Raw genomic sequence first — 17,069 nt, 5'->3', positions numbered from 1 at the left:
CAGTGCTGAAGATATGGGAAACCTATTGGAGCCTCCAACTACACTATCCTGGTATTCCCATTCTTATAAAAACTAGGTGATAACATTCTGGAATAAATTTCAGAGGTTGCTCTTTTTTTGCATAAAATAAATTATGTTAGAATTCAGGAAAACTATGATTTGTCACATTATTTTTTATCTAACACCCATAAAATAAAAAATATTTGATCCAACACACTACAAAATATAAACTGAATCTCTTCTGAAAAAAACCAATATAAAATTCGCTTACTTAAACTTTGAAATTAAAAAGTTATTCCAAGTGGAGGCAAGGCAGCACAAAAACTAAAAACTGTTCTGGCCATAAAGGTGCCATCTAGTTCCAGTCATAAACGGGTTATCATGTGCTTTAAGCTGTTTTATCGGTATTTAATAAGCTGCATTCTGTGATCATTTATACATAGACCTTTAACTATATAGAAGTATATGTCTGTGAGTGAAAACAAAATATGCATCTTTTTACAAATAAATTTGTAGCGTTGATTCCATGACGAAGAAACAGCCCCTCAAATCAGGTGCCACTTGAGGGTCAGAGTCAAGGAATGTCAACTGTCATTGGCTTTGTAATTTTTGTAAAAAAAATGATCTTGTTTTGGGAAGAGAATAGGGAGTCTGTAATTCCCAATAAACTATTTTCTGCATCCCATGTCTCCCCAAAACCCTGCACCTTTGCCTGGGAGTGAAGAGTATGTTTTTTAAATGCATTTTCCATACATTTTTAGTGCACTGCATTTTACTTGCATTGTGTTGCAGTAGCATTTTAGGAATGCTATTTGTTCAATTTTTTGTGTATTGTGAAGCCTACTGTGATCTGCATGAAAGTGCCAGAGGATATAAGGCCTAGATAGATCACTTTCATAACCTAATCGCACGAGAGCCCTATGCAGCGACTAACTAGTAATTTTGCCCCCACAGCCCTAGTTAAAGCCTTGACAGTGATATCATCATAAGTACTCAAGCCAGATTGAGAATTGGATGTGTCCTTTCTTGTTCAATGACTGTGCTCCCAGCCAGGGTACAGAACAACTCAGAGGCTTCTTACTTTGGAATGTGGGTAGGAAAAGTGGGGTCAGTGTCTTATGCTCTCTTCAGTCTGGTAGTGAGTTGCTGGGCAATGACATTATAGTCTAATGCCACTTTCTTAGTCCATTACTGACATTGAGAAGCATCAGCCGACAGCTTGGCAGATAAGCAGCATTGACTGGTATAATATTGGATGGTGTGATGGTATACCTGCTGGTACACCTAATGTCGCCCAGGCTAATATAATGTGGTGATGGACATGTGTTAGTATAATGTGATACATGCTGGTATGATTAAACACAGGTTGGCATTCTGTGATGGGGCACAGCCTGGTATAACGATGGTAGACAGAGTGGTAATAAATGATATTATCCTTATATCATGTATTTGGCATAGGCTGGTGTAATGTGAAAGTAAAGCCTGGTATAATGTAAAGGGTGCAGACTGATATAATGTAGTGAGTAAAGATTATGGGCCTGATTCATTAAGGATCACAAGGTGAACACGACTTGCGGTTTTTTAAAAACATACAGAAATTGCATGCAGGTGCGCCCCTATTCTACAAGAAGAGGATCTCAAGAAATGTTTCTAGCTTAATACGGGTGTAAGTACGCTCTGCCTTGCCGTATGCAGTCAGACACAACACACTGCAGGATATGCACAATGTATATGTATATATAAAGTCCCATTATCATCCTGCACAGATGAAAACTAAAATTATTAAATACGTTAACACCTGTTAACAATATAGTGATTAATAAAAACATTTTTTTTTTCTTTTACATGAAATACATTTACCAGGATGTTATTAACACCAACTATACATAAAATGCTTTTTCATAGTTGTTCTTGATTGTAAACACATGGTCAAGCATACATACGTGATGTCCACATAAGCGCGTCTGGTTGCCTAGCAACCAGACGTGTCACTTTCGCTTCTTCTCGGCCGCCCGGCTACAGTTTAGAAAGTGTTCCCGTTGCCAGGCAACGGGACGCTGCATGTAGGTAGCGCTACGGAGCTAATGTATGACAAGCGCTTCGGTGCTAGGACTATGACAGCACCACAGGTGCTGAGGCTATTGGCTAGCAGCACTATTTAAGCCTCTCTGGATCCCCCCTCCTGTGCCGGAGTTTCAGGTCCTCCTGTCATCCAGCGTTTCCAGTGTATTCCTGTGATTACCTATCTCCTGACCTTTTGCCTGCCTCCTGATTATTGTTGTTTGCCTGTGACCCTCGTGACCCGGATTGCCTAACTACCCTTTTGGATCTCCCCTTTTGTACCTCGCTGCCAGAACGCTACCGACCCGGCTTGACTCACCACCCCTTCGGATTCTCCTCGTGTACCTGCATTGCCCGCACCGTTGCTGAACCGGCCTGTCTGACATTTCTCTCGTGCTTCGCTATCTGACTCGTGGAAGGACCGCGACCTGCGTGTTCCCTGCAGCTGAGTCCATACCTCCTTGCAGGGGTCCCTGGTGAACACCAGGGGTACGTTAGACTCCGCACCTTCCTCCGAGTAGTGCCAACGATAGCAGGTACGCTATACTCAGTCGTGACAGTAAACTCTGGTGATGTCTACCGAAGGAACTGGTGAACCCTCAGCCTGGGACCTTCTCATTCACTTGGCTCAGCGTGTAGAACAGCAAGAAGCAGCCCAAGCACATCTCCTATAATGTGTCCAAGGTATCACTACATGCTTCGATGCTTTACAGGGCTCTCTGCCAGCTTCTCCAGCCATTACTTCCTCCTCGGTGGCATCCTCTAGTGTGGTTACCGTATCTACAGCAACCTCAGGCATGCGTATCCCCGCGCCCGAGAAATACGACGGAGATCCCAAAAAATGCAGGGGTTTCTTAAACCAGTGCCCTATTCAGTTCGAGTGCAATGCAGGAGCATTTCCTTCAGAACGTACGAAGGTGGCATTCATGATCTCCCTCCTGAGCGGTCAAGCACTGGCCTGGGCTTCGCCTTTGTGGGAGAATGAAGACCATCTTCTTAATAACACCACCTCCTTTATTGAAGCCTTCAGGAGAGTCTTCGATGACCCTGGGAGAGTAGCCTCTGCTGCCACCAGTTTGCTCAGTCTGCGTCAAGGCAACTTATCTGTCGGGCAATATGCTATCCAGTTCCGGACCTTAGCGTCAGAGCTGAAGTGGAACAACGAGGCGCTGGTCGCAACATTCACGCAAGGTCTGATCGACAGTATTAAAGAAGAACTAGTTTCTCGGGGTCTTCCCTCTGACCTTGATACCCTGATTGCATTATGTATCAAAGTAGATCTACGTTATCAAGACTGCACCCAAGAACGTCCTGTCTCTAAGCTGGTTGTTCCTCGTTTGGCTCCACAATTTCAAAACCCAGTGTTGCCTATGGACGAATCCACGCAAGTAGGACGCTCTTGCCTATCCCCAGAAGAAAGAGAGAGGCGCTTCAGGCAACGCCTCTGCCTTTACTGTGGCGATTCCGGACATCTTCTCAAGGTCTGCCCTAAGAGATTGGGAAACCCGTCCTCCTAAACGGTAGCAGGGAGGCCGGTTTAGGAGTATCCACAGTTGCTCCCTACTCTAAAAATACTCCTGAGCTTCTTATGGCAGTCACCCTGAGCACCCTTAGAGGTCCCTTCTCCGCCACGGCCTTTGTGGATTCCGGCTCCTCCGGGAACTTCATTTCTGCTACTCTCGTTGCTGGGCTTCAAATTCCAACACTCACCTTGCCTCAACCATTATCGTTAACGGCAGTGGATGGGAACCATGTCAGCAGTGGTTCAATCTCCTTCATCACCTCTCCCATTCGGTTGATGGTAGGAGCCCTTCATAGCGAGATGATTCAGTTGTTGGTGTTGCCAAAATCCATTAATCCCTTTATCTTGGGCCTACCTTGGCTACGAAAACATTCTCTACAGATGGATTGGGATCGTGCTCAGGTTACCCGTTGGGATACAGGATGTCATCATAGATGTCTGTCTAGTGTTCTGCCATCCGTTTCTCAAGTTATTGCTCAGTCCACTGTTACGGAATCAGTCCTTCCAGCAGCATACACCGAGTTTCAAGATGTATTCAGTAAGACTGAGGCCGAGTCGTTACCTCCCCATCGGCCCTGGGACTGCTCCATTACTTTGCTTCCCAATCAACCTATACCCAAGGGGCAAACTTATCCTCTTTCTCGCCCAGAGACCTTGGCAATGTCTTAATATATCATGGAGAATCTCAAACGTGGGTTCATTCGCAAGTCTACCTCTCCTGCTGGGGCTGGATTCTTCTTTGTCAAGAAAAAAGACGGGTCCCTTCGCCTGTGCATTGACTATAGACCTCGGAATCGTATTACTATCAAAAATGGGTAACCGTTACCTCTTATCTCCAATCTTTTTGACAGGATCAGTGGGGCTCATGTATTTACTAAACTAGACCTACGAGGGGCCTACAACCTCATTCGTATAAAGAAGGGTGATGAGTGGAAGATCGCCTTCAATACTAGGGATGGTCATTTCGAATACCTGGTGATGCCCTTCGGTCTTTGCAATGCCCCTGCCATCTTTCAGACTTTCGTTAATGACATCTTTCAAGATCTGTTGTACACCTCCGTAGTTGTTTATCTAGATGACATTCTAGTGTTTTCAAAAAACCTGAGTTCTCATCAAGAACAAGTGAGGGAGGTTTTTTACGAAGACTGCGCAAATACCATCTCTATTGCAAATTGGAAAAATGTGTCTTTGAAGTTCTCCAAGTGTCTTTTCTTGGGTTTATCGTGTCCGGCTCTGGGTTACAAATGGATCCCACCAATGTGTCGTCCATCTTGGACTGGCCTCAACCGCAGGGTCTTAAAGGTATCCAAAGATTCATCGGGTTTGCCAATTATTATCGGCAGTTCATCCAAGATTTTTCTTCCATTATCGCTCCAATCACAGCGTTAACTAGGAGATCTGCCAATCCGAAGATATGGTCTCCGGAAGCTGTTTCTGCCTTTACTACTTTTAAAAAAGCCTTTTCCTCGGCCTCTGTTCTCTCCCAGCCGGATCAACAGCGACCTTTCTTTGTGGAAGTAGACGCCTCTTCAATAGGCATTGGTGCTGTGTTATTCCAAACCATTCTCCATGCGGGTTCTTCTCCAGACGATTCCTTCCTAACGAGATTAATTATGGAATCAGGGACAAAGAGCTTCTGGCTATCAAAGCAGCTTTGGAGAAATGGCGACACTTACTAGAGGGCGCTTTATTTTCTGTTACCATATTCACAGATCATCGAAATTAGACAGTCATTCGTGAAGCTCGCTGTTTGAATCCTCGGCAGGCCCGATGGGCATCATTTTTTGCTCGCTTCAATATGACTCTTACCTTCTGTCCCGGTGCTAAAAATTGGCGGGCAGACGCTCTATCCCATTCTTTTGATGATAAAGACCGCCTCAATGCATTATCGACCCTTCTAACATCGTGGCAATTACCAATACTGTTAAGGACGCTCCTCCTACAGGACGATCATTTGTGGAACCACAGTTACGACTCAAGGTATTGCGATGGGACCATTCTTCCTGTATCGCGGGTCACGCTGGTATAAAGAAGACCACATTCCTTCTCTGTCATCGTTTCTGGTGGCCAACTATACGTGCTGATATATGGGACTTTATTGCAGCCTGTACCATCTGTGCCCAACACAAGACTTCCAGGAAGGTTCCTGCTGGATTGCTTCGACCCCTGCCTACACCTAATGCTCCTTGGGAGAGTATAGCCATGGATTTTATCACTGACCTTCCCTGCAGTGCTGGATTCAATACCCTCTGGGTCGTCATTGATCGATTTTCTAAAGTGGTGCACTTCATTCGTCTTTCAGGTCTACCTTCGGCCAGTCGCTTAGCCGACACGTTTATCAAAGAGATCTTCAGACTCCATGGTTGCCCAAGAGAAATCATCTCTGACAGGGGAGTTCAATTCATCTCCCGGTTCTGGAGGGCCTTTTGTAAAAAGCTGGGTACGGAATTAAAATTCTCGTCGGGGTATCACCCCCAGACAGACCAATGGTCAGACCGATCGGATCAACCAGGATTTGGAGACTTTTCTTCGTTGCTTTACTGCCGTCAATCAAAGCAGATGGTCACAATTTCTTCCCTGGGCGGAGTTCTCGCACAATCACCACGTCCGTGAATCCACCGGGTTTTCTTCATTCTTTATTGTGAGCGGGATGCATCCTAATATCCCAGACTCGTTTCCTAATTCGTCCTCCTCAGTTCCAGCGGTGGACTCTATCGAGAATTCTCATTTGGGCCAAAACTAAAGCAGCTCTGCAAAAGGCAACACAGCACCACAATAGATCGCCACCGAAGGGCTACTCCTTTATTGAAGGTAAGGGATCAAGTATGGCTTTCCACTAAAGATTTAAAACTTAAGGTACCATCTATGAAAATGGCTCCACGTTTCATTGGTCCCTACGCCATCTCACATGTCATCAATCCTGTGTGTGTCAAGTTAAAGTTACCTGCCTCGTTACAATGTCATAATTCCTTTCATGTGTCCTTACTTCGACCATTAGTGCTTAACAAATTCTTCATACCTCCATCTCGTCCTCCTCCAGTCCAAACCTCCTCAGGAACAGAGTTTGAGATCAGCCAGATCCTGGATGTCCCCATTCGCTACCGGCGACAACAGTTCCTTGTGCACTGGAAGGGATTTGGTCCTGAAGAAAGATCTTGGGTGGATAAACCTGACCTTCATGCTCCTCTGTTACTCAAGAGATTCCTCCAATTGAGGGGAGAAGGAGGAGGGCATACTGTCAGGCGCCGCTCGGCGGCCGCCTGTCCTTCCACATAAGCGCGTCTGGTTGCCTAGCAACCAGACGCGTCACTTCCGCTTCCGCTCGGCCGCCTGGCTACAGTTTAGAAAGTGTTCCCGTTGCCAGGCAACGGGACGCTGCATGTAGGTAGCGCTACGGAGCTAATGTATGACAAGCGCTTTGGTGCTAGGACTATGACAGCACCACAGGTGCTGAGGCTATTGGCTAGCAGCACTATTTAAGCCTCTCTGGATCCCCCCTCCTGTGCCGGAGTTTCAGGTCCTCATGTCATCCAGCGTTTCCAGTGTATTCCTGTGATTACCTATCTCCTGACCTTTTGCCTGCCTCCTGATTATTGTTGTTTGCCTGTGACCCTCGTGACCCGGATTGCCTAACTACCCTTTTGGATCTCCCCTTTTGTACCTCGCTGCCAGAACGCTACCGACCCGGCTTGACTCACCACCCCTTCGGATTCTCCTCGTGTACCTGCATTGCCTGCACCGTTGCTGAACCGGCCTGTCTGACATTTCTCTCGTGCTTCGCTATCTGACTCGTGGAAGGACCGCGACCTGCGTGTTCCCTGCAGCTGAGTCCATACCTCCTTGCGAGGGTCCCTGGTGAACACCAGGGGCACGTTAGACTCCGCACCTTCCTCCGAGTAGTGCCAACGATAGCAGGTACGCTATACTCAGTCATGACACATGACTGTCATCACTATCAATCATTTACACCTGCCCTGTAGTTGATGCAAGTGGCATGGATGAAAATCATGTACCTGAGAGATGTCCAGTGCATGAATCGGACAGATGTGCATGCGCTCAACCTTGGCATGCCCTCACTGTATATTGACTATATGCATACGCCCCTACCCTTCACTGTTCAGCCTTTGCAATTTTAGGCTGTCAGAAGTGTCCTTTGTGTTAGAAAATAAATTGCATAAACTTAACTGGTGTATAGTCCATATTGAGCATGCGCAGAGCAATTTTACGCAAAGTACGGCACATATCGTCATTTTCATTCCATAATGAATCAGGCCCTATAAGTATAACATATTTAGCAAATGGTATAATGCATTAGGCTAGTACTACTATAATGAACACATATTTATATATAATGTGGGGGCCAGACATATGGAACAGTCAGATTTCCCCCTTTGCATGAGAGGTTCACCGCTAGTGATAGCAAAGCATAGGGAAGCATAGTGCTAGTATAAGTCTTCTGTTATCGCCATCTCAAAGTCAATGAAAGAATGATTTATTATTTCAATAAAGAATTTTTTTACATGGAAATTCTTTAAAAAAAATGTTTTTAGCTTTAAAAAAATTTTTTTTTGCTGTTTTCACACATCAGATCCTCTCAGATGTGCTGGTGAAGCAGTAAGTTAACTATGCTACCTCTGTGACATTTTAATAAGAAATCATCAATGGGTGGTTTTCTATCGCTGAGACGAGTGGCGAAAGAACACCATGACTATTGCCATGTATTAGTAAATAGACCCCATAATGAGGTAAGAGAAACTAGTCATGAGATAATGCGCTGAACAACTGGAGCTTTACTTTTATAACATGCTGGGCATATCTATATGAGTAGATATTTGAGCATGGGGGTGGGGGGGGGTGTGACGGGCCACACCACGCTGCCATGATAACATTTAGAGGGAAGGAACTGGATGTGAGGGACAGCTGGCAGCCCTGACATGTAACAAAAGCATGGAAAAGGTTAATTTCAGGAGGGACTGTGTGTTATCCAAGATCTGGAGGGGAATGATAAGTATTACTGTTTGACCCAGATATTTAGGCAGGGACACAAGAGGAGAACTATTGTGAAAGGCCAGCTCATCTCCCCTCCTACTTCACCCCCTGGCCCAGCACACCAATGTTTAAGAAGGAGAAATCCAGGGGTTTGCCTGGGGAGAGTAAAACACTATGGGATTTTGACCATGGATATACGGAGCCACACCGGGGGGAGGGGATATTTATTCTGAGGATTGATTCCTGAAAGGTGTGGGGCTGACTGGTGTTGAGTTTCTGTTCTCTACCACCAGTCCTGGTGATCATCGCCTTCCTTTACCTTGGGAAGCAGGTTATTACTCAATCTTAGGACCTGCCATCACCTCACTCCATCGGTGGATACTTGCCATGTCCTGGGTAAACTGGTGCACCCACAGGAGTGGGGAGACTGATATTCAGGGCCCCACCACGCCGATGGAGAGTTGGCCAAGCAGCTGAGATTAGCAAGATACCAAGACTCCCTGGACCAACTGTTGACAGAGTCTTTTGGCTGTGGAACTTTTGTGTGGCTAAGGTGGATGGGGAACTTTTCTGGGACTCCTATAGACACTGGTGAGCCGCTGACCCCGGGCCCTCACTGCCAACGATTTTTTTCAAATAATTTTTTTTAAATAATTTTTTTTAAGCTATATTTTTTTTCTTTTGTGTATTGATTTTTTTTCTTTTATTTTGCGGCGGGGGGGTGGGAGGAGTGGTTTGTTCGATGGTGGGGGAGCAGGGTAGTTAAAAAAACAAACAAACAAAAAAAAAAAAAACATACTCACGTGATCGGGGCACCAGTGTCCCTCCTTTCTGCTCTGTTCACACTGAATGTCGGGCGTGACGTCATCAAGTCACGCCTGACATTCAATGAGGAGCAGCGCAGACAGGACCCAGCAAGAAGAGAGAAGACAGAAGAAAAGGAAAAGGTGAGTAAAGGAACGGAAGCAAAGGAAGAAAAACGGGGGGGGGGAGGGGGGAGGGGAGGCACAGTGGGATTGAAAAAGGGGGGGGAGCAGCATGGCATAGTGGGATTAAAAAACAGGGGGCAGCATGGCACAGTGGGATTGAAAAACGGGGGGCAGTATGGAACAGTGGGCTTGGAAAATGGGGGGGCAGCATAGCACAGTGGGATTAAAAAATGGGGGGGCAGCATGGCACAGTGGGATTGAAAAACGGGGGGCAGCATGAAACAGTGGGATTGAAAAAGGGGGGAAGCAGCATGTCACAGTTGGATTAAAAAACAGGGGGGCAGCATGGCACAGTGGGATTGAAAAACGGGGGGCAGTATGGAACTGTGGGCTTGGAAAATGGGGGGGCAGCATAGCACAGTGGGATTAAAAAATGGGGGGGCAGCATGGCACAGTGGGATTGAAAAACGGGGGGGGGGGAGCAGCATTGAACAGTGGGCTTGAAATAGGGGGGGGGTGCAGCAAGGCACAGTGGGCTTGAAAAACGGGGCGAGCAGCATGGCACAGTGGGCTTGAAAAACGGGGGGAGCAGCATGGCACAGTGGGGTTGAAAAAGGGGGGGGCAGCATGGCACATTGGGATTAAAAAAGGGGGGAGCAGCATGAAACATTGGGATTGAAAAAGGGGGGGAGCAGCATGGCACAGTGGGATTGAAAAAGAGGGTGGTGGAGCATGGCGCAGTGAGATTGAAAAAAGGGGGTGGGAGCAGTATAGCATAGTGTGATGAAGGGGGGCCAGGTGAAGGGGGGAAAAGCAGCGTGTATCATAAGGAGGCACAGCATGGCGATGATGAAGGGGCACAGTACTGTGTGCGTGATGGCACATGGGTCTTGTGGCAATGTAGTGTGCGTGAGGTAGGTGGTGGCTAATCAATGGGTGCTATTTTGTCTGTGGGGCGATGGAGGGGCAATTTAATATTGGGGACTATTTAAGATGGAGTGGTTTGGGAGCTATTGAATGTGGGGGTGAGTTTGGGGAGAATAAGGTCTCTTTATTAAATGTGACTATGAATTATTTAATGGCAGTGATGGTTGCGGGAAATAGGTATATTTCTGAAATGTAAAAACTATTAATATATTGGGGCTGTTTGTAGGGAGGGTAATGGGTTTATTTATTACATGGGAATACTATTATTTTAATGTTGGAGCTAGAGGAAGGCCTAATTATTAATCGTGGGTGGTATTGATTTAACACCGGGGTTGTTTGGAATTATCTAAATGTAGCCATTTTTTCCCAAATAGGGCCCCCAACATTCCAGGATCCAGACAAGTCGCAAATAAAGAAACCTGCAGCCACAGGTAGTGAAGGTGAGAATAACAGGTAGGGGAGAGCAGGAGAGTCTGTGAAATTGTTGTGATTCTAGTAGCGACAATGCCAATTTTTCATTAGTGTGAACAATGTAAGGTGCAGGCCAAGACTGAACTCTTACTGTACACACTGCATTCTTTCTATATTACACTGTGGTGCTAGATGTCCTGAAAGTCAGAGTGTTTGGACATATGTCACGCTCTGGCGAATTCAGGATCTTAGTGATTTTTACCTGCTAGCCACGCCCCAATTGTGAATTGCCATGCCCCAATTGTATGACCACACCCATTAAAAATTTTGCACTGTCTAGCAGCGGTGCAATTTTTTTTAGCGTGCTCGATTATAAGGGGGGCCCCATGAATTTGTTGTACCAGAGCCCTGAATTCCTCTTGGCAGCCCTGATCTTTCCTCCTTGCCTGTGTGAGTTCTGAACATACAGGAGGGCGGGTAACATAGTGAACTTTAGTTTTAAAAACCTGGTATATTGACAGGGGGGATCTTCAACCGTCGCCCTTGGAACCTGTTTATCTTAAAACTGTCATTAGTGGCACTAAATATTGAGAGATAATCTGTAACACTTATGTGTCTTCCAGGGACCTTGACCTGCATTAAGGCAAACACCATATCTGAATACAAAAACAAATATATGGTAATCTATCCTTTTCTTATACTTTTGTTTATCAAATATTATTAGCACAATTTAAATGTAACATATGAAGACACCTATCATGCAATTCACTAACGGACAAAAATATATAAAAATCCTAAAAATTGAGAACTTGGATGCAGATCCTTCAACTAAATCCTAGTCTGACACCAGATACCAAACTCTATAGCCCTTACATCTATTCTATGACATTAGTATACCGTAAGTCAGCGGTAATAAGAATGATTGAATTAGAAAACTTTGTAATTCCCCTCCTTCAGGGAAACATAATTAATGGGAAGCAGGTGACTCTAGTGACTTACAGCCAAAATACACATTGGTAACATGTGGCTTCCTAAATCAAATATTTCTATCAAATAGAATACATATAATAGTCTTCAAGGCAAAATTAAGAACATTAAATTTCTTAGCAATACATTGGTTACAATGCAAAAACCCCAGATGCAAAATCCACAAATTTTGCTATAGGGCCACTTAGTGCTTTCTGCCTTGTACAACCAGATCATATTCTTTTTTCGAGAAAGTGAACAAAAATAATAATATAACAATTGGATATATATAATATATAATTTGCTTTTTATTGTATTATTGCAAACATAATTATAACTATTAATGTGCTTTTTATTTATTTATTTAAAATATTGTATTCCTTTATTTACCTTATTAATAACGTGTTCTCATCAGAATATTTATGGGGATTCATCCAAATTTATTTTTGTTATCTACTTGTTTATACCAAAATATTTTTTAAATGTTTACCCATATTGGAGCTACATTCTTTCAGCTTTCATTAAAAAGTACCTCATGTGGAAGCAAAATTGTAAAGGGGTAAATGAAGTAGATGCTGCGCATCAATTTGTGCAGCACGAAAAATGGAAAATTAAACATAGATTAAAAAAAGATATAGATCCAGATATAACGTTAATAGTGGTAAAATAATACATGATGTTAAATGAAACAGCCTGAAAACAGCAAATGGAAATTTTTAATGCAAAGTGAAGGAAACCTAAAATAAAGTATTGTAGATAATAAGACAATATTAATATTAGGATTGCAGGGACTAATAGCATAAATCATTATGCCCTTTGATCATTCTATAATTTAATATATAATGACATGATTGCAAGATATATATATATATATGTACACACATACATACATGTCTACCTTGTATGTCCCTGCTTTACATATGCATGTTTTCCCTACTGTACGGTGCTGCGTAGCCCTGTGGCGCCTTGCAAGTCTATGATAATAATATGTGTGTGTGTGTGTTTGTGTGTGTGTGTGTGTGTGTGTGTGTGTGTGTGTGTATGTATGTATGTGTGTGTGTGTGTGTGTGATATACATTTGACACTACAATCTTTCACAGCGGAGCTTCAAAACTTAAAGAGATGCTAAGAGCAGTAATATGCAAGCAGAATGCCAATTATACAACCATAAAATATGTATGTATTTTCAAACTACAACACAGAGCAGGTTAATCAAACATTTATATGCTGCATTAAAACAATTACAGTTTGCATGTATTTGAAAATTATCAACCAGAATTCTAAAATAATTGTAACAAACATACTAAGAACCATACTGGAAGCAGAAGACAAGTAAATGATAAAGCAGTATAAATATACTTTATTTTAGTAGAAATATTTTGTAACCATATAACACCCTATAACTTTGTGAATATACATTGTGATAATAAAAGACAAAGCAGTAAAAACTTTCAAATATATATTTTTGGCTAATGTAGATAGAGGACCCTGGCCCATCTGTCGTGCATTGTCTCTTACCATTCTGTAAATGTCCCCCTCCGTTTCTCTGTTCCTCAGTGGAATCTGGTTCGCGGCTCATATTAATACCTGAGAGATGTCAGAAGAAAAAAACCTGATTTTAATAATGTTTATGGTTTCTTTCTAAACAAACATTGTCTTACAATACATTTAATTCGACTTTCAAATTCTGGAGCACATATCATATTATAATATTCATCAGGTGGGGAGTGGCACAACCTTTATCATTTCATTAAATTTGTACAAATATATTAACCTCTCTGCCTGACCTAATGAGCCCATATTATCAGTGTATGCTTCAGTGGATGAAACACACAAAAAGAAGAGAATTGGAATTTTATCTCTTGTTTTCGAGAGGAGATGCTCTACTTCAACATATATCTACTTGATTATGAGTATGGTTAGTGCTGACAGTAAACGTTATGCATATTGCTAATAATTATAATAACAATAATAATATTATTATTAATAATATGCATGCAAGGCACCATGAAATGGTTTTGTCACATTAAGGAAATGCACCTGTGATTACGTTACAGCAACAGTCACTGTTGAGTTTACATAATTTAATGTTATTACGCAAATGTTAGCAGTCAGTAGATTTTCAATAAAATTGTTTCACCAACCAAAAACTTGTTTGGGATTTCTGATCTCAAATTTTAATATTACTAATTTTTATTATTAAATTTGATCTTATTCAATATCTAATACCTGCCATATTAATACAGTTCACCCAGGTGACATTTTGCATTGGTAAACACCCTTAAAGGGAACACACCAGCTTCAGCTGCTCAAAACAACTCCTCATATATCCACATAAAAACCTGCTACTAATTCCCCCTTTGCATGGCACATTTCCCCTGCTTTAAAATTGTTCTCCTCACCTGAATTTATCCTTTACAACCTCTCAGATTTACTCTAAGTTAGCAGCTCCAGCGCGATCTGAGGCTGCGTCTTCACTCAGGACACTATTTCTCTTTTCCAGGTGATACAGAAGTCAGTTGGAGAAATGGAATATTTTATACAAATTACACTGACCCCCCCTTGTGAGGCCTTTAACCCTTAGAATGCAGGTAACCAGACAGATAAAGGAAAAAGTTTGCATAGGCCTTAGGCAGCCAGTAACATAGCAGCAGTCAGTAAAAATTTGCATAAGATAACAATGTGCTGGTTTCAGGGCATTTAAACTTCTCTGGAGCAAAAAAGAAAACGCAGTCTAATGAAAAGCCTTTAAATTAGTAAACAACTCAGAGGATACTCATCCCAATGTTTCTGATATAGTACTATATATGGTACCCTGACCAGGGCTCAATCCACTAAGATGCATATTAATATTATATTCATATTTCATCCAATATACCAAAGAGATTCACTGGAATTAACTTTCAGTGTTTTAAATATTGCTATTAATATATTTTACAATTTATTACATTTTTTTATTAGTGGATCTGAAAGCCCGAATTCCCCTTGGTTGCATTTCAAATTAATACAATAGTTGTATACAGCATGGCAATTTGTCTTTCCGCATTAATTTGTATATAAAGAAAGTGACAGATCATCCACATAATTATCTGCATGAGCTGATACAGGGTTGGGTGCTCTCAAAAAATGAACCGCTAAATAAATGCAATGCTGCACTGCTTCTTTGTTTAAGTGCTCCAACGCATTTCAATGTGCTCGCTCACTTTCCGATATGTGGGCTTGCCACCGCTCTGCACCCAGCTTTCTGGATACTCCTGAAAATCCTCATAGTGGAAAGAGTGAAACATCACTACAAATTCCAACCTATTCCTTCTTTAGGGCTGCTACCTTCATAGGTTTAAACTTTTTTTGTTTGTCTCCCAAAATAGTGCTTTGTTTAGCCTCATTTATATCATGACTGAATCATGAGAGAGAATGAGAAGACATTGCGACTGTCTTTATTACATATGACACTTTTGTGTGTTTGCAAGTTTTTATTGCATTAGTTGAAGTACACACAGGAATGCGCTTTCCAAAATGAAACTGAGATATATAAAAAGTGCTCCAAGAATGGGAACCGATCTACGCAATTTCAGAATTGGTGGAAGTATGAAGTCAATTTGTTGAGACATAAAGGCTGTGCACCCTCTAGCAAAGTCCCCTAATTGTGCCCTTTTATTTCCTTTATTTTAACCAAGTAATCTCATAATGCAAAACTAACTGTTGCTTCTGCATGTCGGCATGCCCATAATCAGCAAGGAACTCCCATGATATGCCCAAGCCAAGCAATGCTAAGTTTTGGCCCACAAATTCTTGCACATGCCTGTAAAATTGAATGTATTTGTGCAAAAGTAAGCACATAAGGTGACAAAATGATGTCTGCATTGAGCTTTTTCACTTGTGTAAATGACCCTTACTGTTTTCAAATAACACATTTGGTTATACAGAGATTATGAGGATTGGGAGGTAGAATCCTAATGATGTACTCTATATAGTTAGAATTCCACGCCAACTTATTTATCTTAAATTAGTGGCTTATGTATCTCATACTTGCCAACTCTCCCGGAATGTCCGGGAGACTCCTGCATTTCGGGTGGGTCTCACGGACTCCCGGGAGTGTATGGCAATCTCCCACATCTGCCCACTTCCTAGTGTAGTGGGCAGAATTAGGGCCAAAATGCCCTAATATATCACCCATATTACCATATTATGTTGGTATATAATCTTATAATAATCATTATATATATATATATATATATATATATATATATATACACATATAAAATAAATTAAATATTATATATGTGTACACTAGTATATAATAGTATATAGGGTATTCAGTAGCCTCAATAGGAAGCCAGTGTAATAAAGACTGTGTCCACGGGTGGTACTCCAGTGATTGGCTTCCTTCAATGTTTTAAACCTTCAGTTTACTGTACCATCTTTGTTGCCTACTTCTACACAAGCCACATCACACACAAATAGGAATGTTCAAACCCTGAAAATCATTGCAGTGAGTAAATCTGACAGGCTCTGCTGCAGGCATAAAGTATTTCTGATAGTATATTTTAATGTTTTATCTATCTATCTATCTATCTATCTATCTATCTATCTATCTATCTATATCCAAGAGCCTGGCATTTCAAAATGGGAAAAATGTACATTACCCTGTTGCCCTCCTCTATGCTTATCTTGTGGAGATACTACTAAATGCAGATTCCAGGTGAGACGACACTCAAGGATTTTAACCAGTCAAATGTGGTAACAAAAGGTGTTTTATTCCATTCTAACGTTTCAGTTTACAACTTTCCTGTGCTTTTCAACAAGCCCATGGGCTGGATATGACCTTCCAGAGCTATTTTATGGTTCCAAGTGTCCTTCATAATCTTCATAGAAACTAGTATATGACATCATTTTCAGCATGTGTTTACCACATGGATATTCACATTTTGATGGAACAATTTACAGGGTGCAGATAAATTGCCTTAAATGAGGACAGTGTATGTGATAAATATAGCAGTTTTGTGTCTTCAAAATGTAATTATATACTGTAATCTTTAGGTGGAAATGAACATGGAGTTTGTCACACATATTTGCAAAATGCATATTTAATCTCTGAAAGTCAAAGCATTAGTACGGTATGAACTCTCTATTTATTTATTTATGCTCAATGCATATTTATATCAGTTAATTAAATCAGGCAGATTTTTCCAATTGGAAAATAAGTGGAGATAAAACTAAAGACATTTAATAAAACCAGGAAGCTGAGATGTTGCCAATAGTGA

At 42.0% G+C, this 17,069-nt stretch overlaps 1 protein-coding gene across 3 annotated transcripts in view; it reads right to left on the bottom strand.

The window, feature by feature from the left end:
• POU2F3 (POU class 2 homeobox 3) overlaps positions 1-17,069 on the bottom strand; it is a 128,872-nt gene that overhangs the window by 101,328 nt on the left and 10,475 nt on the right. For all 3 annotated transcript variants that reach the window (XM_075191265.1, XM_075191268.1, XM_075191267.1), the window contains exon 2: positions 13,324-13,392. In XM_075191265.1, the coding sequence (XP_075047366.1) occupies positions 13,324-13,392 (69 nt within the window). The remainder of the gene's footprint in view (positions 1-13,323; positions 13,393-17,069) is intronic.

This window comes from Mixophyes fleayi, chromosome 11 (assembly GCF_038048845.1).
Source record: "Mixophyes fleayi isolate aMixFle1 chromosome 11, aMixFle1.hap1, whole genome shotgun sequence".
In the NCBI taxonomy this organism is placed as follows: Eukaryota; Metazoa; Chordata; class Amphibia; order Anura; family Limnodynastidae; genus Mixophyes; species Mixophyes fleayi.
The sequence above is the reverse complement of the archived record's forward strand: the minus strand, read 5'-3'. Positions and strand labels throughout refer to the sequence as shown.